Source organism: Rutilus rutilus, assembly GCF_951802725.1.
Source record: "Rutilus rutilus genome assembly, chromosome: 7".
NCBI classification, from domain to species: Eukaryota; Metazoa; Chordata; class Actinopteri; order Cypriniformes; family Leuciscidae; genus Rutilus; species Rutilus rutilus.
In genome coordinates, this window is record NC_140221.1 from 47,221,725 (window position 1) to 47,249,552 (window position 27,828).

Consider the following 27,828-nt stretch of genomic DNA (forward strand, 5'->3'; position numbering starts at 1 on the left):
AGATTGGGCTGGAGACCAAGATTATCGCAAATCTGTGTCAGGATACATTTTTCAAATCAGCAGAGCAGCTGTGAGTTGGAGAGACAAGAAACAGACATGCGTCGCTCTCTCCACTGCTCAAGCTAAGTACATGGCGTTGGCAAGCGCAGCTCAAGAAGCAGTTTGGATGTGACAACTGATGACAGATCTAATGTTAAACCGAATTGGACCGACGTTGATGTTTGAAGATAATCAGTCTGCTATCTGCATGGCAAAGAACCCTCAATTTCATGGACGTGGCAAACACATTGACATCAAGTACCACTTCATTCGAGAGCAAATTGCAAGTGGAGTCATAGACTTGAAATACTGCAACACTGAAGATATGGTAGCTGATATATTTGCTAAAGGACTGAGTGAAGAAAAGTTCAAGAAGCTGAGACAGATGGCTGGAGTGAAAACAGTTAATTAATCATTCTGTTTGCGAGTGAGAAGGAGTGTTGGAAAAATACACTCTTTCCAGAATGGTTGTGTTGGACTTGTGTCTATTTCAGTTGGGGCTGTTTGGGTTGTGGGGCTGTCTCATATGTGAGTTTCTCCTTTGGGTTGTATAGTGTGGCCACTGGGTGGAGCTCTAAGCGTGTTTTTTGTATTCTGGTCGTTGTTCATGGGGGAAGAGAGGTATATGTTGTTGAACACACAGTAAAGAGTGACGCATTTTTGTTCTGAGCGTTATATAAAAAAAATGAGTCCTCCGAGTCTTTATTAAAAATCAACAGTGCTTGGAGTTGATTGTTTTATTTGTGATAATAACGCAGTGAAACATGCCAAATTGTGCAATATAATTTTTGTCCAGGCGGTCATACAAAGAAATTATGAACACATGCATAGACAATAGAGAACCAACAAAATATTAATAAATTATTAGTAAAATGTTGTAATCAATGTTTTCTTTTTTCCTGCGGTATGACAAGGTAACGCTTGAGTAATTAGTGAGGAGTTAGCATGTTTTTCACAAGTTATTTAATTTTATATTTGACGCATACTGTACAGGCATACATTTCTGTGAGGCACTAGTAATATTCTAACAAACATTGTAATCTGGAAGATGTGGTTTTGGGATTTATAGCAACATAAATGCAGCCAATTTCTTCATTAAGGATGCAAATTGTTTTTGACAAGAGAACATCAATGTTTATATTCATCATATCCTAAAGCAGTGGTTCCCAATTCCAGTCCTCGTGACCCACTGCTCTGCACATTTTGTATGTCTCCCTTATTTAACACACCTGAACCAGATCATCAGCTCATTAGGAGAGACTCCATGAACTGAACTGAGTGTGTCAGATAAGAGAGACCTACAAAATGTGCAGAGCAGTGGGTCACGAGGACTGGAATTGGGAACCACTGTCCTAAAGAGAAGTCCTCCTCAGGCGGCTACTGTGGGTCTTTGGAGTCTGAGACATATTGAACTGACACTCAATAGACCTCATAATAGTGAACTAATCCAATCATGAGTGTCAGCATCACTTCCTAATTATTTAAAATTTTAAACAAATTATCATTATTAGTATTATTCTATGTTTAAGTTTGAAATAAACAGAGAACATACATCCATCCTTTGGCAAGAGTAGTAGTCACAATCTCAACCTGTAACTAATGTATTTGGGGAAATATCATATTCATAAACTGGTTTCCACAAAGAACCCATTTGAGGCACAAGCTTCTGAAATATTTTGACCATGTTAAGAATTTAAATTAAATTAAATTAGTAATTAATTGGTTATTCTTTCTTAGTTCACAAGTAGTTCTCAATGAGGATATATTTCTTTAGTAATAATCAAATACCTACCAAGGAACTACCTTTGTACTAAATTAGATATTACTTACTTCTTAGTTAATATTGCTTCCATATTAGTTAATAGTATTAAAGGGGTGGTAAAATGCCCTTTTCACAATATGTCAAATATATCTATGATGTCCCCAGAGAGTGTGTGTGTGAAGTTTTAGCGCAAAATACCCCACAGATAGTTTTATATAACATGTTAAAGTTGTCACTTTTTGAGGGTTTGCAAAAACGCGCCGTTTTGTTCCTGGCCCTTTAAATGCAAATGAGCTGCTGCAGAGGGCGGGGTTTCAAGAGCTCGTGTGTTAGCAGCTGATATAACCTCATGCAGACACACTAAAATGACAGAAACTGTTCTGCCTTTAATGTTAAAACGGAGTCAGACAAAGATGGAGAGACTCAAGAAGACGTGACCACATGTAGAATGCAACAGGACGTCTCTGAATGGTTAGTTGATGAATTTATGTTGCTGATGTGGAGTTAACTATCTTCAATTAAGATATTCTGTCATGATAAATCTATAAATCGCTCATATAGGAACTGTTGTGAGATGCACACAGAGTGACTTTCTATTGCATGTGAAAAGATGGACGCTAAAGTTTGAGCTGACTCACAAATGTACTCTTATACAACAACTTTTCCTCTTCTCAACATGGACTGCGTGTTCCCGGGGGCGGGGTTTATGTAAATTCTAGGGTTAGTGATGTCACTAACCTGGGAGTGTAGTCCTTTTCTTTAAAAGCAAATATCTCCCTTTGCTTTGAACTTTGAGCGTTGTAACTTTGCAGATGTTGTTTATGCTCAAACAGCAACATTACACACTAACTAAAGTTAGACAAGTGAAATCATAATCAACCGCCCCTTTAAGTTCGGTGTTAATGCAGTACTACCTATTACTTCCTGCATAGCTACTTGTTAACTACGGACCCTTAAATAAAGTGTTGTTGTTGTTGTTTTTTTGCCCCACTGTATTTTTATTTCTAGTTTTTAATTATTATTATTATTATTATTATTTCTAATTCATGCACCAGTGGTAGCATCAAGCCATATTCCAGTCTTTTTGTTTGAACATCTGACTGGGACATGACATCATTGATTTAGCCAATGGGGTGAGCCAGTGGGGCGGTGCGACCGGTTTATTATCTCTCTCTCTCTCTCCCTCTCTCTCTCTCTCTCTCTCTCTCTCGGAGAGAGAAAATTATAAAGAGTTATGAGATTGTACACTGGAACTCTGGATTGCCCAATCAGCATCCAGGACCACAACTATCAGTTTCATAATAATGAGCATTTGTGCTGTTTGATATCAAATGACCAGGACAAAACCATATCTGTAGAGAATGATTTATTAATTAATTTTAACAGAAGCAAAGTAATACAGTATTTTAATCAGCAATCATAGTTGTAAATCAGTCTGTGTTATAGTTGATTTGATTATTAAAGGTGCAGTATGTAAGAATGACTACTAGTGGTCGAAATAGGTACTGCAGTATTATTCAAAATATCGGAGATCGTGGTTTCTCCCGCCTCCTGCTCCTCAGACTGGACGGCGCTCACTCGGGTTGCCAGTTTGAGCACGCGCAACAGGAACGAGCGCAATGGACAATGAAAATTGGCAAATTGGCAACGTGCAGTATCACAGACCAAAACAAAAAGAAACATTCCAGCCTGGAAACGCACATTTCAAAGTAAAATAACTGGCTGTGGAAGTGTTTTTCAGAGAAACAAGTATGTGAACTTAGCATGTTTCCCAAATATCTGCAAACATATTATGGTATTTTTATGCTTTAGTAGAGTGAAAAAGTTACATACAGCACCTTTAATGATCAGCTGTTCATATGAACAGACTGAAACATGCAAAAACTATTTAACATTAAACAGAAAAAAACACTATACCACTAAGCACACCACTGATATTTTAACGAGTTCACACGTACATGAAATCTGATGTAGTATTTATGCGTATTTGGCTTGCTGTTCAGGGGAGGGCTCCGAGCTCGGAATTTGGCCCGAACCCAGAGTACTCCCCCCTTATACTGGGGTAGACCCAGCCGAGTGTGAGGTGATGGGGTGGTGGAGGGATGCTGAGAAACTTGTCGTGAGACAGAAGGTGAGGAAAGGCTTATTTATACCAGCTTCCTCTTGTGCTGATTGGTTGATTACCTGAACGTGCTCCTCCCGAACTTTGTTACATGAAACTTCATTTATTATTCATCTTTTGTTTTTTTTATGGCGTCACGAATCTGCTCCAGCAAATTGTCTTTGTTGTTTGTGATGTTTTTTCCAGCGACCTCCATAAGATCAGTGATCATCTCAGCGCTGTAAGGACCTTGAAAGGTCTTATATTTTTTCCTCCACTCCTCAAGTTTACCTGATGAAACATTAACACACTTAAATCAGAACACAGTTGATATCTCAGTTTTATTCAGGACATTGTAAGATCATAACTTGCCTCCACAGTTGACCACATTAAAGAGAGGGATGTGGATCACGGTTGGAGCGTTTTGGCCTTTCAACACATAGAAGTCCATCGGTTCCTCTGAGTGTCCATTGGGAATGTTGACCTCAGGGAAAGGGATGTTTAGTTCCCCGCACGTCTCAGCAGTTGTCTTCACTGTCTGCAGTAGAAAAACAGCACACCCATAGAGAATTTTTATTTTTTTATATATATTTTAAAGTGTCAAAAATATATGTGGCATATATTCCAAATACATTGAAATATTTTTGCATTGTTGTTCACTTATATTTATCATTTTGAAATATATTCTTAAATATAACAAAAATATATGATGTTAAGTGTGAAATATATTTACATTTATAACATGTAATGTAAAATATATGACAAAATATATGGTCATAAAATGTTTAGCTTGCTAAAGAAGGGTCGAAAATGTATTTTGATCATAGTAATTCCTCTACCTTTTCCCCTATACACAACAGTTGGCTACCATATTTCACTACTGTATTATGACACACAGCTATAATAAATACAGTACTTACATTTCAATGTAAAATGACAGATAGTTGCTTTCCTAGGACTATTAGGCCATATTAGGTGGCACCTAACACTAAGTGCAATTATTAGATTTATTTTTGTGTTTTATTGACATCTTTCCTGAAGTCATTTAAATATTGAAAATATGCACAATATTTATGATGCAAGTATAACAGTGACTCTCCAACAGTGAAGTACAACAGTGAGCGCAATAAGACCACGGCCCCTTTATTTTGTGTATTCCTGTGGGCGGAGGTTAGTCAAAAAACTGTTCTAGTGACGTCATTAAAGCAGGAAGTAGAGGGATGTAGTCCAAACCGGCCGTTCGCTGTAGGCTTTGAAAGGGGACTTCTGTTAAATAAAATATCTCGCTTGGCATTGAACTTTGAGCTTTATAATTTTACAGGTATTATTTATGCTCTAACAGCAACATTACATACTAACTAAAGTTTGAAAAATGGGATCACGAAGAACAGGACCTTTAAACAATTGATAGAACTCAGTGTCTAACACTGCATAGACACACTATTAAATAACTGTATTCAATTCTGTAAAAACTCAAAAATAGCTGAACTCAGATTTAAAATGAAATAAATAAAAATGTAAAAAATAAATTGAAAATGTGTTGTTTGTTTGTGAAAATGTTAACTTTTTAAATTTCAAAATATATTTGCAAAAGTTAAAACATATATGAACATATATATTGTTAGTAAATATATTGACAAAAAATCAAACATATATTTACATATATTTAACTAAAATATATTTATTTGGCCAATTTCGAATATTTGCATATATTCCAAAAAATATTCCAAATATATTGTGAAAATATTTCAAATATATTTATTTTGTGTATGGGCATTATTGTTTGATTAAAAGGGTTAAAAGTATCCACCAAAATCGTCAAGATGAGAAACCCCCTCTGAGATAAATGAGAATGCTTCTTTCTTGTTTTTTGACATACAGCATTTGAAATGATCTGTTAATGTGTTTATTTTAGATTAGTCTGAACTCTGTCACTATGAATGTCAAAAATCTGCTGTTGAAGAAACAAGTCACGGGTTTGGAACGACATGAGAGGGAGTAAATGATGATTTCTAGGGGATTTCTTTCTTTAAAGGGATACTCCACTTTAAAATGAAAGTTCTGTCATCATATACTCACCCTCATGTTGTTTCAATCCTTTATGAATTTCTTTCTTCTGCTGAACAGAAGTATGGTATGGTACGACTGTTTGATTGACGAACTTACTGTCCAATAATTCTAGGTGGTCTTGGAAATGATTGGCTGGAGTTTTTCGAGTCCTGCCCATTCCACAGATGATTAAATTGCTTAATTTTCATTTCAGTGCTTCTAACTCAGTGGCTGTAAGTGGGGTTAGGAATAGGATTTCAAGTGATTTTGAAAAAAATGGACAAAAAAGAGAATCACATACCCCACCTTTAAATGAACTTCTAAGAGTGAATTCTCTGTGCGTATAATACCGTTAAAGGATCACCGTCACTGAAATCCAGTGAAATGATGAGGTCGATGTGTCTCTCTTTTCTCAGCACTGGGAAATAGGGGGAGTTGAGCAACAGTCCAGCGTCTTCAAAGTCTCTCGTCTCACTTTCATGAAGAGCGGAGGGCAATGCTGCATCTGAGAGATCGCAGCATTATTATATTATTCACAATGAATTTCCAGTTAGCATCTGTCTATGAGTTTCTGTTCTCACCTTTCATCTTGTGAAGAAAGTCATATTCCCTGCCCCAGAGCCACTGGTCCATGCAATTAAAAATACTCTTCCAAAGATCTGTAAAACAAATTTGCAGTGGTTCTCAAATTTAGTAAATGGTTCTGATACTGTTTTATATTCTGTATATGTTTTTAGTTGACATATTAGTAGACATGTTTCATGATAGATTCTTCAGATTTAAAGTACATCATTGGATGTCTAAAGGTTCTTCTGTGGCATCAGTCTGTAAAAAATGGTTTTGTTGCCCTATGGATGAATATCAGATGTCACCAATGTCTCCTCACTGATGTCACTCACTTCTAAAACTTGTCTGCCGCCATCTTGAGGACCTGATTTACATCAGTCGCAAAGGAACTAGCTAGCCATGCATTCAATATGTTGTGCGGTGGGGTGCAACAACAAAAAGGAGACCCCAAAATATCCTTTTACAGGCTACCTCAGGACGAAACAAGACGCCGTAATTTGCGGGTGGGACATGTCCCCACCACTTTTGATATATCTCACGGCACGAATGTACCAATACAAATAAACAAAACATCTCCAGTTAACTAGCAGAGCATTCATTTAGTATGTTTGTTAAAGGGGACCTATTTATGCCCCTTTTCACAAGATGTAAAATAAGTCTCTGATGCCCCCAGAGTGTGCATGTGAAGTTTTAGCTCAAAATACCCAACAGATGATTTTTTACAGCATGTTTAAATTGTCACTTTTTGGTGCTCAGAAAAACGCGCTGTTTTAGTGTGTGCCCTTTAATGTAAATAAGCCGCTGCTGCCGGCACAGGGGGCGGAGCTACATGAGCTCGCGCTCAGTCTCAGGAAAATTTCATCTCACGGAATGATGATAATATCAGAAACTCTCAGTCCCCGACCCGGAGTCGGACAACAATGCCTACAGAGTGAGAGTGCTGTATGGAGATGGAACAGGTATAGTTTCGTTTAATTACGGTTATCACGTATTTGTCATCTGCTTGTATGTAGCCTATCCACTATTAATAGCCTACAAGTCTGCTGTTTCGGACCAGGTCCGAATGATGATCAAAAATATACCCATACACAAAAGAAATATATTTGTAATATATTTTTGGAATATATGCAAATATTCGAAATTGGCCCAATAAATATATTTTTGTTAAATATATGTAAATATATTTTTTAATATATTTGTTAAATATGTGAATATATTTATGTCAATTTACTAACAACATATATGTTCATATATGTTATAACTTTTGCAAATTGTTTCATTTGAAATATATTTTGAAACTTAAAAAGTTAACATTTTCACAAACAAACAACACATTTTCAATATATTTTTCAACTATCTGTCATTTTACATCGCAGTCATTTAAATGTAAGTACAGTATTTATTATAGCTGTGTGTCATAATACAGTAGTGAAATATGGTAGCCTACTGTTGTGTATAGGGGAAAAGGTAGAGGAATTACTATGATCAAAATACATTTTTGACCCTTCTTTAGCAAGCTAAACATTTTATGACCATATATTTTGTCATATATTTTACATTACATGTTATAAATGTAAATATATTTCACACTTAACATCATATATTTTTGTTATATTTCAGAATATATTTCAAAATGATAAATATAAGTGAACAACAATGCAAATATATTTCAATGTATTTGGAATATATGCCACATATATTTTTGACACTTTAAAATATATATTTACTTTTTTTTTTTTCTGTATGGGTTCACTCGGACGCGCGCTTAAATGTGGAGAGACTCTCTATTCGTTCCGGTGAAATTACAAAACAAACTGCACACAAACGTGTCCCTGCCTGATATACAACCACTGATAAACATAATCCATTTTGATGAAAAAAAAAACTATATGAGTGCGGATTAGAAGTTGGCAAAAGTTCTGCCCCTGGACCATTTAAATACACAATTAAAATTGTCAGATCAGCATATAATATCATTGAATGCCAGGATTGGTAGTTCCGTAGCAGCGGACAGAGGCTGGAAGTACGCATCAGGTATCGCGTAGGGATCACACCCTAACAATATTATTTTTTGAAAGTAGCGTTTCTTTTAATGGCAGTCGAGGTGCGAAATGTTGTCTTTCTTGCCATTTACTGTATCCGTACAAAGCAGTAAACAGGGTTCTCAAGTTTTATCAAAAGCTTGGAGTGAGATCACATGCGGTTATGGGAGGAGCCTTAATGGAGCCCCGCCCCCCAATTTTACCCAGTGTTCACAATTAACCAGCACAAATTGAAACTATAACAATTGGTAAATCTGATAAATGACAGAGCAATTCATCACATCAAATATACTCTTTAATGTTAAATTTAAAAATTACAAATATACAAAAATTATAAAAATATAACAAATTGCTCCAAACAGTTTGGAAAAACAAACCTTGATGTCTTCTCCACCGTCTCTGCCACCACCTCTTCCACTGTCTCCTCCTCTAATCTGGCAACCTTTTTAGGGGGCTTACCCTTTGGTGCCCAGAATGATAAAATATATTTTTGCTTTTTCCCTGACATCTTTGAAAAATACAAATGCAATGGCAATGATTAATGTATGTTTTGACATGATATAAAATATTACCCAGAGCACTCTACTTTAATACATCTAGCCTTAATGTAACTAGAAAGACTATTAATACAGTATAATATATAATTTAAAATAAAATGCATCTTCATTCCTTCCCAATCCCATACCCACTAACATTTCCCTTAGTTTCAGATAAGGTAAGCTAGCCAAACTGAGCCAAAGCTTCTGGCCTGGTTGCAAAGTAGTTGTAGAGTTTTTGACTGCATCAATAATAATGTATACGATGGGTTATATATGAAATGTTCTAGCCTAAAAATGTTAGACGAGCTTTCTTCCAACTTACCTTCTCCATCACGACGTGTGTTCGCGCAATGTTGTTGGTTACCTAGTAACGAACGTACGGTGGCCGAGAATGTTCCGTCAACTTCCGTGTGTTCGCGCATCTATGTTGCCTAGTTACGAACGCAATCTGGCTGAGATAAGTGCTGATGGCAGGAAACTTCACCTTGTGTGCCTGCGCCTCGTATACAACGTTATATATAAAGATTGCAGGACAACTTGGTTGGCATTGCCTTTTCAGCGTGAGAAATACACGGTGTGGCGTGTGAGCGTGTGAACTGGTTGAATTGCGTGTCAAGTCAAGTCAAGTCAAGTATATTTGTATAGCGCTTTTCACAATACAGATTGTCTCAAAGCAGCTTCACAGTATTAAATTAAAATAATACAACAAGGTTTGTTTCTAGTGGAATTTATTGATTGATAAAATCAAATTAAATATCCCCAACTGAGCAAGGCAAAGGCAACAGTGGCAAGGAACCGAAAAACTCCATCAGGTGACCTAATGGAGAAAAAAAAAAACCTTGGGAGAACCCAGGCTCAGTCGGGGGCCAGTTCTCCTCTGGCGTTTATGAAGTAGAGGCCGGATTGTAAGATTGAAAATATTATATGAATGCCTGACTGAAGAGATGCAAATTTAATCTAGTTTTAAACTGGGAGAGCGAGTCTGAGCAACGAACAGTATCAGGAAGGCTATTCCAGAGTTTTGGAGCTAAATGTGAAAATGCTCTCCCTCCTTTAGTGGTTCTGGATATCCTAGGTATGACCAAAAGCCTTGAATTTAGTGATCTTAAAGAGCGCGATGGATTATAGGGCGATAGAAGATCCGTTAAATAGACTGGAGCTAAGCCGTTTAGGGCTTTATAAGTCAGCAGCAATACCTTGTAATTAATACGGAACTTTATAGGTAACCAATGCAGTGATGATAAAATCGGTGTTATATGATCATATTTTCTTGATCTAGTAAGAACTCTAGCGGCGGCATTCTGGACTAACTGTAGCTTGTTTATTGAGGATGCAGGACAACCGGCTAATAAAGCATTACAGTAATCTAGTCTCGAGGTCATGAACGCATGAACTAACTTTTCTGCATCAGAAACTGATAGCATATTACGTAGCTTAGCAATGTTTCTAAGGTGGAAAAAGGCTGTTTTTGTAACATACGAAATATGATTTTCGAAAGACAGGTTGCAGTCGAGTATAACACCCAGGTCTTTTACTGTAGAGGATAAAGTAACAGGACATCCTACTATATTAAAGTTGTATTGTGAGAGGTTTTGTGGGCGGTTTTTTGAACCGATGATTAGTACCTCTGTCTTGTCTGGATTTAATAAAAGAAAATTGCGCGTCATCCAATCTTTTATATCTTTAACGCACTCTGTCAATTTGGATAATTTAGCGTTTTCATCTGGCCGTGATGAAATATATATTTGAGTGTCATCAGCATAACAATGGAAACTAATTCCATGTTTCCTTATAATATTTCCAAGTGGCATCATATATATTGAGAATAACAGAGGGCCTAACACAGATCCCTGCGGCACTCCATAGTTTACTGGAGTTATGATCGATTTTTCTCCATTTAAACAGACAAAATGGTAGCGGTCAGATAAGTATGATCTGAACCAGCTTAATGCTTGTCCTTGAACACCAGTATAATTTTGTAGTCGATCTAAGAGTATCGTGTGATCTATAGTATCGAACGCAGCACTAAGATCAAGTAAAACTAGTATTGAGATACAGCCTTGGTCAGAAGCTAAAAGTAAATCATTTCGTGTCTCATGGCCAATGCGTAAAGATGATACGTTACACAGGGCAATTTTTTGTTGCTGGGCAATGTTGCTGTCAACGGGCAACCAGATGAGACACAGGCCCCACGACCGATCTAAATTATCCAGATAGAAATGTATTGCCCATTTTCAATGGGAAAGTGCCCAAGCATTAATCGCTCGGCAAGATTGCCCAGCAACATTGCTGAAAAAGTTGCCCTGTGTATCATCACCTTGAGACTTGAGAACCCTGTGTAAATAGTCGCAAGCTAGCTAATGCTTGTCAGTACCATAGACAGTAGGCTACTCGGTAGGACAGGTACTCAAGATGGTCCAATCGGAGCGGATGACGTAAGAAGTCAATGTTCCACTTTAGCACAATCAAATATACTTAAGTATATCTCGGACCTCAGCACTATTTCCCCACAGTTAAAGTGCATTAAGTACGAAATTAGTTGTTCCAGAGTTTAGCAGACTTTAAGTATACTAGTTTGGCATTCCAAAAGTACAATTGCAGGGTATTTTTATTAAGCAAATAAATATATATATATATATGTATTTTTAGTATACTTAGCACAAAACAATATATTTCAAATACATTTTAGTATATTTGTTTTTCACTAAGATGGTGCTATTGGAAGATTTATGTAATCTTAGAGTAAAGCACATTTCGGTTTATGCATTAATCTGGCTATAAAATCAAAAATACATATCAATACAAGTCAACACATTGTAAAGACAGGTCAACCTACCTTTATGCTCGAAACTGAAGCAACGATTCAACTTTTCAAACACATCCTTAGTGCGTTGTTTTATGTCTATTATATTGAACTTCAATAGGACCGGAAGTTCGCCTTCAGAGATCTCTGTGAAAAGAGAACATGATTGAGTTCTTTTAATTTGAAGCAGGTTTGTGTATCTTGTGTTAATTACAGTTTTTGTTGGCCAAAACTGATGTTTTTGCATAATACTGTTTCATCAATTAGTTTGTAGGTTGTTTTACTGTTTAAATGTTGCTAAAAGGCCATTAAAGATACATTTTCCAGCACACTTTTGTGTATTCTTACCGCCACTCTGCCCTGTTCTGATGCATTCATCGTAAGCAGTCGGTTCGTTGACATTCAAAGCCGAGAGATTCATGTCCACGAGATCCATGAGATCCTGGTAACATTCGTCTATGGGAGGGGAGTCTGATTCTTCTGAAGAAAAAACACACCTTGAACAAACATGAACACAGGGCAAAATGTCTTGAATATCAAGTGCTTTCCATCCCCAAATTTTTGTCATTCAGATATCAGGTGTTTTAAGGTGACAATCATGATTATGGCTCACTTTTATTTTTCATCATTAAAGAGTTTAACTTTTTATTCCACAGCAGGTAGCATGAACAGATCATTAGACAAAAAATAATAGGGTAACACTTTATTTCGATAGTCCAATTTAAACATTCTACTAACTATAAGTAACATGGCAACTACAAGTCAACTTATTCTACTAACCCGAACCCTAACACCTAACCATTACCTGATAGTCTACTGACAGTCCACTACAGTCTACTAATACTCTAATGACAGTTAATTGACATGTAGTTGGAAAGTTACTTATAGTTAGTAGAATGTCTAAAGGTGACTATCAAAATAAAGTGTAACCAATAAGGATAATAATAATAAGTTTTATTTAAAAAGCGCCTTTCCCAAGCTCAAGGTCGCTGTACAAGAAGATAACAAAAACACAGCATTAAGCATTAGTATGCATCACACAGTACATATACATATACTATATACAGTTGGAGGGTTGGAAATACTGTAAGAAAAGATAGGTTTTTAGTTGTGTATAGTAGAAGTTTAATAAAGAGAGAGAGGAAGAGAATTCCAGAGTTTCGTAACCACAGCACTGAATGATCTTCCACCCATACCACAAAAGATAAATCAACTTGTCGATAAATAAAAGATGTAATAAATGCTTTACCTTCCATCATTTCCGAACACATCATTAATCCTGTTTGTGATTTTAATGTAAATGTAGGTATGAACTCTGGGGGGGGAATCAAACAGAATTAAGGTTCACATGATAATCAAATGACTCTCAGCTTTAGACAGAACTGAATCTTCAGAACAAATGAAGTTGCACCTTTTATTTTTTCCCAGAGGAATTTACGGATCTCGGCTCCATCTGCTAAAGCGCTGCCGCACAGAGCTGCAGAAAACACATTTAAGCTTAAAAGTGTTCACAATAAACAAAAATGTATAATTTTTTAAATAAAATGCATAATACAAACAGTCTGATTTAAGCTCTTATTGTTAAGCTAACTCCCCAAATCCTTCTTGTCGTTATTGGCTGGAACAGTTTGTTATGTTTCGTGGTGCGGGTTAGCCCAGTTTGTTTTTGTTTTTAGCCATTTGTGGAGCCTGGGGTGTCTGCAGAGACCGCGTTTTTTTTACAGTGTGTTCAGGGGACAGGCAGCCAGCGGAGATGGCTTTAGGGAGATGTTTGCTGTATGTGACAAAAAATGTTTTGGCTTAAAAAAACGTGTGACATCGCTTAGAGCACCTTTAAGACAGCTCGAGAGGTCTCTCAACCCATACAGAAAAAAATAAATATTGAAATATATTTTAAAGTGTCAAAAATATATGTGGCATATATTCCAAATACATTGAAATATATTTGCATTGTTGTTCACTTATATTTATCATTTTGAAATATATTCTTAAATATAACAAAAATTTATGATGTTAAGTGTGAAATATATTTACATTTATAACATGTAATGTAAAATATATGACAAAATATATAGTCATTAAATGTTTAGCTTGCTAAAGAAGGGTCAAAAATGTATTTTGATCATAGTAATTCCTCTACCTTTTCCCCTATACACAACAGTAGGCTACCATATTTCACTACAGTATTATGACACACAGCTATAATAAATACTGTACTTACATTTCAATGTAAAATGACAGATAGTTGCTTTCCTAGGACTATTAGGCCATATTAGGTGGCACCTAACACTAAGTGCAATTATTAGATTTATTGTTGTGTTTTATTGACATCTTTCCTGAAGTCATTTAAATATTGAAAATATGCACAATATTTATGATGCAAGTATAACAGTGACACTCCAACAGTGAAGTACAACAGTGAGCGCAATAAGACCACGGCCCCTTTATTTTGTGTATTCCTGTGGGCGGAGGTTAGTCAAAAAACTGTTATAGTGACGTCATTAAAGCAGGAAGTAGAGGGATGTAGTCCAAACCGGCCGTTCGCTGTAGGCTTTGAAAGGGGACTTCTGTTAAATAAAATATCTCCCTTTGAGCTTTGAGCTTTATAATTTTACAGGTATTATTTATGCTCTAACAGCAAAATTACATACTAACTAAAGTTTGAAAAATGGGATCACGAAGAACAGGACCTTTAAACAATAGATAGAACTCAGTGTCTAACACTGCATAGACACACTATTAAATAACTGTATTCAATTCTGTAAAAATAGGGGAAAAAACTCTGCATTCTGTGTGTTATTTCCTACATAAAATTGTCATTTTAGGCCGACAACTTCAGTTAAGGGGCAGCCGTGGCCTACTGGTTAGGGCTTTGGGCTTGTAACCGAAGGGTTGCTGGTTCGATCCCCAACCAATAGGAAAAATGTGGGAGGGGGAAGTGGTAGAGCACTGTTCTCCCATGCCCACATCCACGGCTGAAGTGATCTATCTAAAAAAATAACTTGAAAATGTGTTGTTTGTTTGTGAAAATGTTAACTTTTTAAATTTCTAAATATATTCCGAATGAAACAATTTGCAAAAGTTAAAACATATATGAACATATATGTAAACATATATGAAAATATATATTTACATATATTTAACTAAAATATATTTATTGGGCCAATTTCAAAAATTTGCATATATTCCAAAAATATATTTTGAAAATATATTTCAAATATATTTCTTTTGTGTATGGGAAGCACTTAGGAGTTGCCAGCAGGGGCTTGTGAAGGTACTGAGGAGACAGAGTCGTGCGCAAATCTTTTAGGCGAGGAAGAATGTTTTTGAAATGTTTGACGACGAGCGGTTAATCAAACAGTATCGTTTGGACAGAGCAGGCATCATCTTTGTCAGCGCTGGTTAATGTTGGGCTGAACTTGCCTTTTTTAACATGTGTCCGCTGCTCAACTAATTCAGCAAACGGTTTTGTTTTCTTTTGGAATCCATGGTTGCTGATTATATAATAAAATCGTCTCGGTACGTAACGTAACCTTGGTTCTTTGTGATGAAGGAACGAGTACTGCATGAGGCTTCCTTACACTATGGGAAAACTCCTTTTCTCGAGAATATTAAAGCCAAATCTTTAAAACGCAGTGCAGCTGCACAGCATACACAGATGAACGGCGAGTACGGTTCGCACCCTGGCACGTCAGAGCCCACCAGAATAGGCATGGCCTAAGGCTATAAAGCACCCATTCTTCACCAAGGACCTCAGGTTTAATTGACTGAAGCGATCCCCTGATCAAAGCACAGAGCACGGAGGGTTACGCAATACTCGTTCCCTCATGTCAGGAAACCGAGGTTACGCTAGTAAGCCAGACGTTTCCTTTTGAGAGGTCTCTCCTATTGCGTAAGGCTAGCTTACGCTATGGGAACGCTGTGCGTGCTTAACTTCGCTCCATACAGTAGCCCGAGGCAAGATGCCTGAGGCTATAAACCCAGTCCGTGAAAGGCTTCGTATAGGGAAAAACAAGGAATGGGCCTAATGAGGGCTAAACTCTTATAATGTATATATAATGTGTATATATATATATATGAGAACCGTAGTCGAGTTTAACCCGGATATGTATCGGGCCTAAGGTTTAGGGGGTTGGTGCTTATACATTTTGTATTGAAAGAACCCTTGCTTGCAAAGCGGGGAACTTCCAGGTTATAAAACCTCATAAATGTGGATGGCGAGGCCCAGCCGGCTGCCGCACAGATATCTTAAATGGGTATTCCACTTGACCAAGCCCAAGACGAGGCCATGCCTCTTGTGGAATGAACTCTGACGCCTAAGAGGCAATGAAGGCCCTTAGACTAATAAGCCAGCGCGATAGCATCAACTATCCAGCGCGATAATCTCTGCTTTGAGACGGCGAGGCCCTTGGTGCGGCCGCCAAAGCATACGAAAAGCTGGTCCGACTGTCTGAATGAGACAGAACTCTGCAGAAAAACTCTGAGAGCCTGAGAGAGTAAATTCGAGTCTCTTTCATCCTCTGGTGAGGAAAGAGCTGATAGTGAAATAACCTGTGCTCTGAACGGAGTCGAGAGCACTTTAGGAATATAACCATGCCTTGGTCTGAGGACGGCTCTGGAGTCGCTAGGCCCAAACTCAAGGCAGGAAACGTTCACTGATAGCACGTGTAAATCGTCCACTCCCTTGACTGAAGCGAGCGCCAGTAAAAGAGAGGTTTTGAGCGAGAGGTGCTTCAGGTCCGCAGACCGAATGAAGCGGCTCAAACGGGGCCCCCTTTAATGCTTCCAGGGCCATGGAGAGGTCCCAGATAGGCACAGAGGGGGGCAGTGGAGGGTGTAGCCCTTTAAGAAAGCGCACGATGAGGTCGTCCTTTTGGGAGATTGGTCCGGCCTCGGCTGGACTCAAACTCTCTCTTTTCCTTCCTGTGGCTAGGAAGGCTTGTGAGGCTTGGGGTCCCTGCCTCTCAGGGAACTGCTGGTGCTTTGCAGAGCGAGAGCAGTGACGGACTTCAGCCACTGGGCGGGGCTGAGAGACCGGAGGCGCTGCTTTTACCTGCTGAGGCGGCAGCGCCTTCTTGTGGTGGCTCGAAGCAGAGCTGGAACGCTTTGGGAGGAAGTGACGCATAGCCTGTGATGCTTTCTGAGCCTCTGTATGGCGCTCCGCAAAACCCTTGACCGTTGGGCCGAACAGACCGGTGGTGGAGATAGGGGAGTCAAGGAAAGCTGCCCTGTCAGCCTCCTTCATGTCCGAGTTTTGCCTGAAACACCTGGAGGACAGCCATAGTGTGAAGTGCCGAAGCAGCTTGGCCAGCGGCAGCGTATGGTGGCCAGCGAGAGCTGAAGTGGTGCGGCAAGGCTTTGATGGATGTGACACTTTGGCCTTCCATCCTGTAGTGGTGTAATTCCTGTAATTAAATATTTTGCTCAGTTGAGCTAACCAATGATGTCTGATGATTTTAGCAGGGTATTTGAATCTTTTGAGGATGCTCTGTCTTAATGTGGGCGTTGGGCTGATCGTTTTCTGCATAAAGGCCATTTAGATGGCGCTGCTGTTTCGTTGTGTTTTGCTGTATGTTTTCCACGCTAAAACCATTGTCCATGAGTCATGCACGTGGGCTTGCACCTCAGTCATATTACTATCGGCTGTGTGTGTGCTAATTTGTTTTTATTTACTTTGGCATTTGTTTCCTTAGATATACTCAGTCGTTACGTTATCACTGTATGTTTTGTTTATTGGAATTTTTCTTTTTTGTGTGTTTTTTTGTTGTTGTTTTAAATGTCTACAAGTCAGTACTCATTTGTGGTGAGTGTTTTGCATCACCAACAACTGAGAATTCTGTTAGTATTATTTGGTTTTAGTATCATTTGTTCATTGTATTCATTGTCTTTTTGTGTTTATTTTAGGCTGACGGACCTTGGATTGGATTTGGGAGGCCAGCTTTTCTTGCCTTGTGGTGGTGGTATTTAAAGCGCAGAGTGTTGTTTGCTGCTTATAACTGCTTACACCTCAGTGTGTGTGTGTGTGTGTGTGTGTGGTTTTTGTTTAAGACACCTAGCTAGCCTACCCTGCTACGGATAAGCCTCAGCCACTTTAGTGCCTTAATTTTCTTAATTTTGTGTGTTGTTGACGTACAATGCTGTACTATTCGTTGGAATGACATTCTGCCTTGTAGTAACCTGAGTTTAATCTATTTATGTGAACTTAATAAACTCTTTTTGTACTGATATCCACGTCTCTTTGTCCTCCAAGGTAACAAATCTGTGTGTCCTATTTCCATTGGGTAGTTACTTCCCCTTTCTCTGAAAAGGGGTGGCGTGGTCAGCTTGTCATATTAAATTACCACTATAAGATTTAGTACTTGTCAACTATTTACCACCACCACGCTACTTGAGTAAACTCTCCTGTAACAAAGTTTGTTACCTTGCAGGTACAGCATGTCAATCTGAGGCTGGTTCTTGGTCTTACGGCCATTTTCAAACTTGCTGCCAAAGTTGGATGTTTCCACAAACGCTCCAGTGAGGGAATAACCGGCTTCAAATGGAGTGATCTCAAACCAGGGGTCTGCAGACAGAAACACGTCCATATAACAGCTGACACAAACACATGAACTCTGTCTTTCTCACTCACACACACACACAAACACACCTGCATCTTTGTTCTGTTTGCCGTGCTTGTCAATCACTTTGTAGACGGGAAACGGGTCTTTACACTTCTGGTCCCAATAATCTGAGAGTGTGTGTTCGTCTATCTGAAGAGAGAGAAAAAAATCTTCAGCTCTTATTTATCATGTTGGTGTTGGAGAGACCTGGGACAATTTATTCAGTCACAATCAAGCTCAAGTGAAAAACACCTGCTAGTGTAACCGGTTCTCGCTACCCGTTCTGATTCTATCCAGGGTCTCCGGCCTGGAAAGCTAAAGACCGCAGTCTCTATTGTTACTCTTGAGATCAGGGGAGTGAGGTTTACACACGCACAGCTCTCATTGGCCTACAATAGTTACACTAGGAATCATTAATAAATCTCAGATTTTCAATATGGTCTCAGACTTTTGACTTGACTTCTATATATTTTTTCCTACTATGGAAGTCAATATAGAGCCTAGTTTGCAAAATTGTGTTAGCAATTGGAATAGTTACAGACCTCTTTCACATAACCTGTAATGAACATCGCTGCCCAGAAGTCAGTCAAGCTGAATTGGTCTTTCTCATAGTAATATTTCTTCAGTTTGTCATAAGCCTCTTCCCAGCTGACTGCAGGACCGCTGAGTCTCTGGACGATCTTGTTTTTCACAGTCTCTAGTTTGGTGGACCAGTCTGGCTCCTGATATAAGGAGGCCATGCACCTTCAAAGGAACAACATATGCTCTCATTTATGACATACAACCAGTGTGTGTGTGTGTGTGTGTGTGTGTGTGTGTGTGTGTGTGTGTGTGTGTGTGTGTGTGTGTGTGTGTGTGTGTGTGTGTGTGTGTGTGTACCAGGTGGATCCAGAGACTCCGCTCAGATAAAGCACACAATCCAGAAGACCTGTTTTCTTGAGTTGATCCAGGGATCCCAGCAAACCCACCATGGCTCTTTCTCCTCCTCCAGATCCCAGTAATGCAATGTTTGGCACTTCGTTCTGAAACGTAGATTGATTTAGCAAACAATTGATGTTCAGCAGGAAACACTTCCTGCTCAGCTACTGTTCGGAGGCTCTTGCTTACTGCTCCGCTCTTTGCTCTATCGCTTTTATATTTTATCTTCTATATTTTTATATTTTATATCCTTTTATCACATAATTTTAACTTCAGCAAATCAGCACAGTGCTCAGACAACAAAGTTTGGATTACTACAAAAACGCAGAATTCTTTTACCCGACCAGCTTACATTCCGGAAAAGGAAAACACAACTGCCTACATTCATAAAGATAAGAGAGAAAATGCCTTTTCTTGTTCAAGAATCTACTTGCTGCACTAACTGCCACAGACTTTTACAAAGGATTGCGGTTCTTGAAACAAAGTTACTTACGGGACCACCAAACCAGACGGAGCACACAACAGAGCTTCGTCATGGACACCCTCAGCATATAGCCGGTGAGTCCGATGAAACTAGTGCTCCTCGACAGGTAGAGAAACAAGCCGATCGACTTACAAATCGATGGCACAAACAGGGAGCGAGACCCAAAGGCACGCGAGGCATCAGATTGAGACTCACATATTGTCGCAGTAGCATCTTCTATCCCAGATACAGCTTTGACAAGGATTGCAAACACTGGTCTCCTACCCACACACACACACACACACACCACCACCAGACATCAGTGTCACCATTTACTCACCCTTAAGTTGTTTCAAACCTGTATGAGTTTCTTTCTTCAGATGAACACAACTGAAGATATTTTGAAGAATGTCAGAAACCAAACGGTTAACGGATCACATTAAATTCCATAGTAGAAAAAAATAATACTATGCAAGTCAATGACAACTGGCTGGTTTCTGACATTCTTCAAAATATCTTCATTTGTGTTCATCTGAAGAAGGAAACTCATACAGGTTTTAAACAACTTAAGGGTGAGTAAATGGTGACAGAACTTTAATTTTTTGGGTAAAACTATTACTGTTTACACAGATTGAAAAAACATGTTTGGCAATTAATGAACCATTACATTTAAAGTGTTTTTTGTGTTGTGGTTGCAGCCTAATAAATATTGAATTGAGTATATCATCCAGTCTCATTATTTAGTTGGTTGAAATAATATACTTTTTCCCCACTTTTATTATCTAACTCTTAATAAGCTTTCCTGTTATCTGAATGGTTTTCTTAATAGGCTATATTTAACGTCGAAGAATAAAAAAGGGTTTTGGTTTTCGGATTCTGCAGTCGAGCGCAGTTGCTCTCCACTGACTGCGCTGATCAAAAGCATGATGGGAAAAGACTTGCTGACGACTCAGCTTAATGCTCATTGGTTTAAACAACTGTGATGTATTGTTCTCTTTTAAAATATTTTAAAACTCTAATATCATGTTTTATGTGTATATGTTATGTGTGAATATTCCCAAACTATCTGACAGTGTGATCTCTTTAGGTTATGCAATTTAATTTTTATGAAAAATAAAAACCTTTATGTCTCTATTAAAGAAAACAAATATTGATAAACATGTATTTGGAATGGAATTAAATAAGTCAATTGGGTGTCTTGTTCATTTTATTTTATTTATTTTCATATAAAAGCAACAGAACGTCTCGGTTACGTATGTAACCCTCGTTCCCTGAGTAGGGAACGGAGACGTTACGTTGGATGACGACGAATGGGGTTTCGCTTAGAAAGCCTATCACCTTCGAGTGTATAAAACGAGCCAATGGCAATGAAATGCCATGGGTCTGCGGAATTTGCATAGAGTAACTCCGCCCCACCCTGGGGGTATATAAGGAAGTGTGCTGGCAACATGCAGATATGTCTTCGCTGAGGAGCCGAGACTGAACTCAGGTGTTCCAGCGGTACAGCGGAAGTGGCAGGGAGACGTAACGTCTCCGTTCCCTACTCAGGGAACGAGGGTTACATACGTAACCGAGACGTTCCCTTTCGTAGTCACTCCGAGTTACATCGGATGACGACGAATGGGGTTCCCAGTGTAATCACGCCACCTCTCGACTGTCTTCCAGTGCCCTGCGTAAGTCTGAGCTCCCTGTTGTGAGACTGGCACGGACGAAGGACTCCTACTTAACACAGGAATACCAAGGTACACTGGGGAGCATATCTCAGAGGAAATATGCAATCATGCCCAACCCGAAGGGGGGGACTTGGAATACACATATGACCCCGAGGGTCTGCATATGGAGTCACTGGGGTGTCCAGCCGCAGGTGGAATATTTCAACCCCAGGGGTGGCAAGGTAGCTTGCCAAGGGAAAGACACATGCTCAGAGAGGCTTACAGTGGAATACACATGTGGGGGTCGCCCGGAGGGGAACCATGCACATGGAGGCACCTAGCCAAGCGTGAAAGCTGCCGGAGGCATAACTCTGGCGTTGACGTCGTCAGTGCTGGAGGAGACTCAGGGCTTATCAGGCTCACCTGAGGAGAATATCACACTTATCCCGTCCGTGGAGAGGAATGGCGAGCAAGCGAAGACACCTGAGCAGAATCTAGTACCGGCTAGTTGAAGTGAGTACATGAGAAGAAACTGGCTCTACTCGGAGATTGTAGAATCTCGCGAATGTGTTGGGTGTCGCCCAGCCTGCAGCTCTGCAGCTCTGCAAATGTCTGTTAGCGAGGCGCCATGCGCTAGAACCCAAGAGGATGCCACACTCCGAGTGGAGTGGGCCGTCACACCAAGGGGGCATGGTCGACCTTGCTGCTGGTATTCCAAAGCAATGGCGTCCACTATCCAGTGAGACAACCTTTGTTTGGAGAGAGCCTTTCCCTTCAGCTTCCCACCATAACAGACAAAGAGCTGGTCTGAGGTCCTGAAACACTGCGTTCTGTCTACGTAAGCACGGAGGGCGCGTACTGGACAGAGCAGTGCCAAGGCTGGGTCTGCCTCCTCCAAGGGCAGCGCTTGCAGGTTCACCACCTGGTCTCGGAAGGGTGTGGTGGGAACCTTGGGCACATATCCAGGCCAGGGTCTCAGGATCACGTGAGAGTTAGCCGGTCCGAATTCCAGGCACGCTTCGTCAACCGAAAATGCCTGCAGGTCCCCTACCCTCTTGATGGAGGCCAATGCAACCAGGAGCGCTGTCCGCAATGGGAACATGACTCATCCACAAACGCTGCTTTTGCGTGCTCGACACCCAGACACACAAGACAGCGATTGTGCCCATCAGAGTCAGAAATGTATAGACCGCAACCAGAAGTGCACGGGCGAGGCATCTTTAAAAAGACATGCCGCGTGCAATGCTCTTTTGTGAAAGGAGATTTCTCCGCAAGTGTTGAAGTGACCAGGGAGATGAACACACACACACTCTGGCAAATCACTGCACAGATAAGCAGGGAATGTGCACTCGCTGGAACTCGCTGTCACACCAACACCTGGAGAGAGGTGATCTTGCAGGTGTCAGATCCACTACGAGAAGAGAGAACTGTCCGGCTTGCCTGCGCTTTTTTCACTCCTCCTCAGAGGCTTGTTTGAGATGCGCCTTGCCTCGCCTGAAATGTTTGCGAGAGTAGGCGGCTGCAGTGAGAGGAGGAGTGAAAAAAGCCCAGGCAAGCCGGACAGATCTCTCTTCTCGTAGTGGATCTGACACCTGCGAGATCAAAGATGGATATCGCGGGATTCACGGGATTCATGCTCGTGCACAGTGTTGCTAATAAACTGGATGTAATTCGAAAGTTCTGTTGCTTTTATATGAAAATAAAAAAAAAGAACAAGACCCCCAAAGTACTTGTTATTTAATTCCATTCCAAATACATTTTTATCAATAATTTTTTCTTTAATACAGAAAAAAAATTTGTATAAATTTTTTATTGCATAACCAAAAGAGATTGCACTGTCAGATAGTTTGGGAATATTCACACATAACATATACACATAAAACATGATATTAGAGTTTTAAAATCAAACATTTTAAAAGAGAAACAATACATCACAGTTGTTTAAATCAATGAGCATTAAGCTGTGTCGTCAGCAAGTCGTTTCCCATCATGCTTTTGATCAGCGCAGTCGGTGGAGAGCAACTGCGCTCGACTGCAGAATCTGACATGTGCGACTTGCGATCGCGAGAGATTTTTGACGTACGTCAGCATGACATCAGAGCAAGGCGGACCGCACTCGGACACATTTCTAACCGGCATGCATCTCACGCTGATCACTGGTGATCGGTTCTGTGCAGATTTTGCTCATCTCAAACAAGCCTAGTCTCTCGCGTGCATTTGTGGATTGCTTTGTGTGGATCTCTCACGTGCATTTGTGGATTGCTTTGCGTGTGTGTGTGTGTGTGTGTGTGTGTGTGTGTGTGTGTGTGTGTGTGTGTGTGTGTATGTGTGTGTGTGTGTGTGTGTGTGGATGTGTCAGGCAAATTATCAGTTCTGGTGCTACTCGACCTCAGTGCTGCATTTGACACTGTCGATCATAACATACTTCTGGACAGGCTGGAAAACTGGGTGGGGCTTTCTGGGAAAGTCCTAAAATAGTTCAGGTCATACTTAGATGGGAGAGATTATTATGTGAGTATAGGAGACCATAAGTCTGAGTGTGACATCCATGACATGCGGAGTCCCTCAAGGCTCAATTCTTGCGCCACTCCTGTTCAACCTGTATATGCTCCCAATGAGCCAAATAATGAGAAAGAACCAAATTGCTTACCACAGCTATGCAGACGACACACAGCTCTACTTAGCCCTATCGCCTAACGATTACAGCCCCATTGACTCCCTGTGCCAATGCATTAATGAAGTCAACAGTTGGATGTGTCAAAACTTTCTTCAGTTAAACAAAGACAAAACTGAAGTCATTGCATTTGGAAACAAAGATGAAGTTCTCAAGGTGAACGCATAAGTAGTAGTCATGTCAAAGCAATAACTAAATCAGCATACTATCATCTGAAAAATTTTCCAAGAATTAGATGCTTTGTTTCCAGACAAGACTTAGAGAAACTTGTTCATGCTTTCATCACCAGCAGGGTGGATTATTGTAATGGACTCCTCACTGGACTTCCCAAAAAGACCATAAGACAGTTGCAGCTCATACAGAACGCTGCCGCCAGGATTCTGAGCAGAACAGAACCAGAACATATGAACACATCACACTAGTCCTCAGGTCTTTACACTGGCTCCCAGTTAGATTTAGGATTGATTTTAAAATATTATTACTGGTATATAAATCATTCAATGGCCTAGGACCTCAATACATTGCAGATATGCTCAGTGAAATCAAACCCAACAGATCACTCAGATCATTAGGATCATACTGTATCAGCTAGAAATACCAAGGGTTCACTCTAAGCATGGCGAGTCCGCTTTTAGCTATTATGCTGTAACAGCTTCCAGAAGAGATCAGATGTGCTCCTACAGTAATAACATTCAAATCCAGACTCAAAACACTTCTGTTTAGCTATGCATTTACTGAATGAGCACTGTGCTGCTGTTCATCCCACTGTTTGTACTGTACTGTATTTATTTTATTTTTCTAAACTGTTTTAATTATTCCTTTTATTTTATAATTATTTTTTAAATTTCTTCTATGTAAAGCACTTTGAATTGCCATAGTGTATGAAATGTCCTATATAAATAAACTAGCCTTGCCTTGCCTTCATCAGCTAAAACACCATTTATAAATATCCAGGCAGATAAACAGAGTATATTACCTCACTGCAGGCTATATCAAGTTTCTTCAAGCTTTGTAGAACATCTTTTCTCCTTCTGGCGACAAACTCCTCCTCGTTCTTATTCAGAGAGCGTTCGATTCTCACCGAACCACTGCAGCGACAGACAGACCAGTGCTGAATTTACACAGCCGTTTCATACATTTTAGAAAAGTTATTGTCAGAATTATCCAGTTTGTAGACGTTAATTGTGATGCAATACGGTACTTATATATAATGAAGTGCACAGATTTAATCATAGGGGTCTGAGCAAAATTACCTTTCCTGGGGTTTTGATGCACTCATCTATAAAAGAAAAAAATCAAACATTAAAGTTAAATCTATAATTCCAAAACTAATAGCGAATATCTTTTGAAAATCTTGACAGTTCTTTTGGTAAAAATTATGTCCATTATTATGCCACGGTTTTTTTAAATGCAAGTTGGTAACTTTAAACTAAAAACTAACTTTAAAACATATACTCACTGTTCTTGTATAGTCTTGTAAAATCCTGAGGCTTCACCAATTCACCGTCGACTCTCAGATCAGACAGAAGAGGCTCTTTTATAGGACTCTGAAGGTCTAGATATCATCATGGGAGGTGGAGGTGAAAAAACCTGAACTCCAGAGAAGGGCATAGAAATGTAAGCTTAGCGTTAAGTTCTGCCAGGAAGACTCAATCAGCGCATCATTAATTAACTCACTTCTAACCTATCATGTGTTAACACTCTCAGTATAAAAGAATGGTACTTACATCCGTCTGAGTTCGCAGATACTGACGGTGCCAATTACCTCCATCCTCCCCAACCACCTCCAAGATGGTCCCTTCCTTTTCCTCCAGGGGGTCGGCTGCGCCCCTGCCTTCATCTTCAGGCGGGATTTGCAGATTCCGTTACCCTCGCATTGCTTGCTAAGAACGGGGCCTACGCCAAAGACTATGCTTGCTGAGCTATTAATACATTTACACTTGTTATATCATTTTATCTCCCGAGTCTTTCTGGTAGAAGTGCATAAATGCATAGAAGTGTAAAAGCTAATATGTGTTTGAACTATATGGAGCAGATCGTTTTCAAACCACAAACCTGATGATTCAGAAACATATACAATTAAATTACAACTTAAATACCTAAGCAAAAAGCCCTTTATATATATATATATATATATATATATATATATATATATATATATATATATATATACAGTGCTATGCATAAGTTTAGACACCCATGCTAAAGTTGACTAAAAAGAAGAATAAAAAATCATCTTTTGGAAATTGAACTTAATGCCTTAATTAAAAAAATTGGGAAAAATCCAACCTTTAAGGACACCAATTTTCTTTGTGAATGAATAACGTATCATAAATAAATAAATGTTCTTCCTTAAAATACAGGGTGCATAAGTTTGGACACCCCTATGTTAAATTCCCATAGAGGCAGGCAGATTTGTATTTTTAAAGGCCAGTTACTTCATGGATCCAGGATACTATGCATCCTGATAAAGTTCCCTTGGCCTTTGGGATTAAAATAGCCCCACATCATCACATAGCCTACACCATACCTAGAGATTGGCATGGAGTACTTTCCAGATCATCTATCAATGCAAATCAAACCAGCTATTAGGCTAATTGAAATAAAACCATGCCAATCTCTAGGTATGGTGAAGGCTATGTGATGATGTGGGGCTATTTTAATCCCAAAGGCCAAGGGAACTTTATCAGGATGCATAGTATCCTGGATCCATGACATAACTGGCCTTTAAAAATAAAAATCTGCCTGCCTCTATGGGAATTTAACATAGTGGTGTCCAAACTTATGCACCCTGTATTTTAAAGGGATACTCTACCGTTTTTTCATATTAAACTATGTTATTCCCTTAACTAAGACGAGTTGATACATAACTCTCTCATCTCAGTGCGTGCACTTAATCGCTCTAGCGCGCGGCGACACTTTGAAAGCACTTAGCTTACCCCAGTATATTCAATGGTATCTAACAGCAATGAATTTAGAAGTGACCAAACACATCAACGTTTTCCCTATTTAAAAACAGTTACACGAGTAGTAATACGACCAAGTATGGTTACACAAAATAAAACGAGGCGCTTTTCTAAGCGGGTTAAAATAACTATAATGTATGGCGTAATAGCACTTTTGGAAGTAATTTGACTCGGCGCAGTAAAAAGTCACGCCTGATCCTCTTTCCCCTAGAGGAAGAGGATCAGGCTTGACTTTTTACTGCGCCGAGTCGAAGTACTTCCAAAAGTGCTATTACTTTCTTAGTTAAGGGAATAACATAGTTTAATACGAAAAAACGGTGGAGTATCCCTTTAAGGAAGAACATTTATTTATTTACAATACATTATTCATTTACAAAGAAAACTGGTGTCCTTAAAGGTTGGATTTTTCCTAATTTTTTTAATTAAGGCATGAAGTTCAATTTCTAAAAGATGTATATGTAGATGATATATATATATATATATATATATATATATATATATATATATATAAGCAAGATCATTGAAAAAGTTGTCTTCAACCAGCTGAAAAAATTCTTATGCTCGAATGGATACTTTGACAATTTTCAATCTGGTTTCCGACCGCACCACAGCACAGAGACAGCGCTCATAAAGATAATAAACGATATTCTCCTA

General features: G+C 39.2%; 1 protein-coding gene across 1 annotated transcript; it reads right to left on the bottom strand.

The window, feature by feature from the left end:
• Positions 1-3,150: 3,150 nt before the first annotated feature.
• LOC311294137 (cytosolic phospholipase A2 gamma-like) lies at positions 3,151-25,997 on the bottom strand. Its single transcript, XM_084414839.1, has 16 exons — positions 25,936-25,997; positions 25,668-25,798; positions 25,462-25,487; positions 25,185-25,296; positions 19,381-19,523; positions 19,044-19,245; positions 18,549-18,651; positions 18,324-18,464; positions 13,314-13,379; positions 13,152-13,217; positions 12,251-12,382; positions 11,936-12,049; positions 6,533-6,610; positions 6,302-6,456; positions 4,275-4,440; positions 3,151-4,193 (listed from the first exon to the last, which is right to left on the bottom strand). The coding sequence occupies exons 3-16, from the start codon at positions 25,485-25,487 to the stop codon at positions 4,030-4,032; spliced, it is 1,668 nt and encodes a 555-aa protein (XP_084270965.1). The 5' UTR covers positions 25,668-25,798; positions 25,936-25,997; the 3' UTR covers positions 3,151-4,029.
• Positions 25,998-27,828: the final 1,831 nt, after the last annotated feature.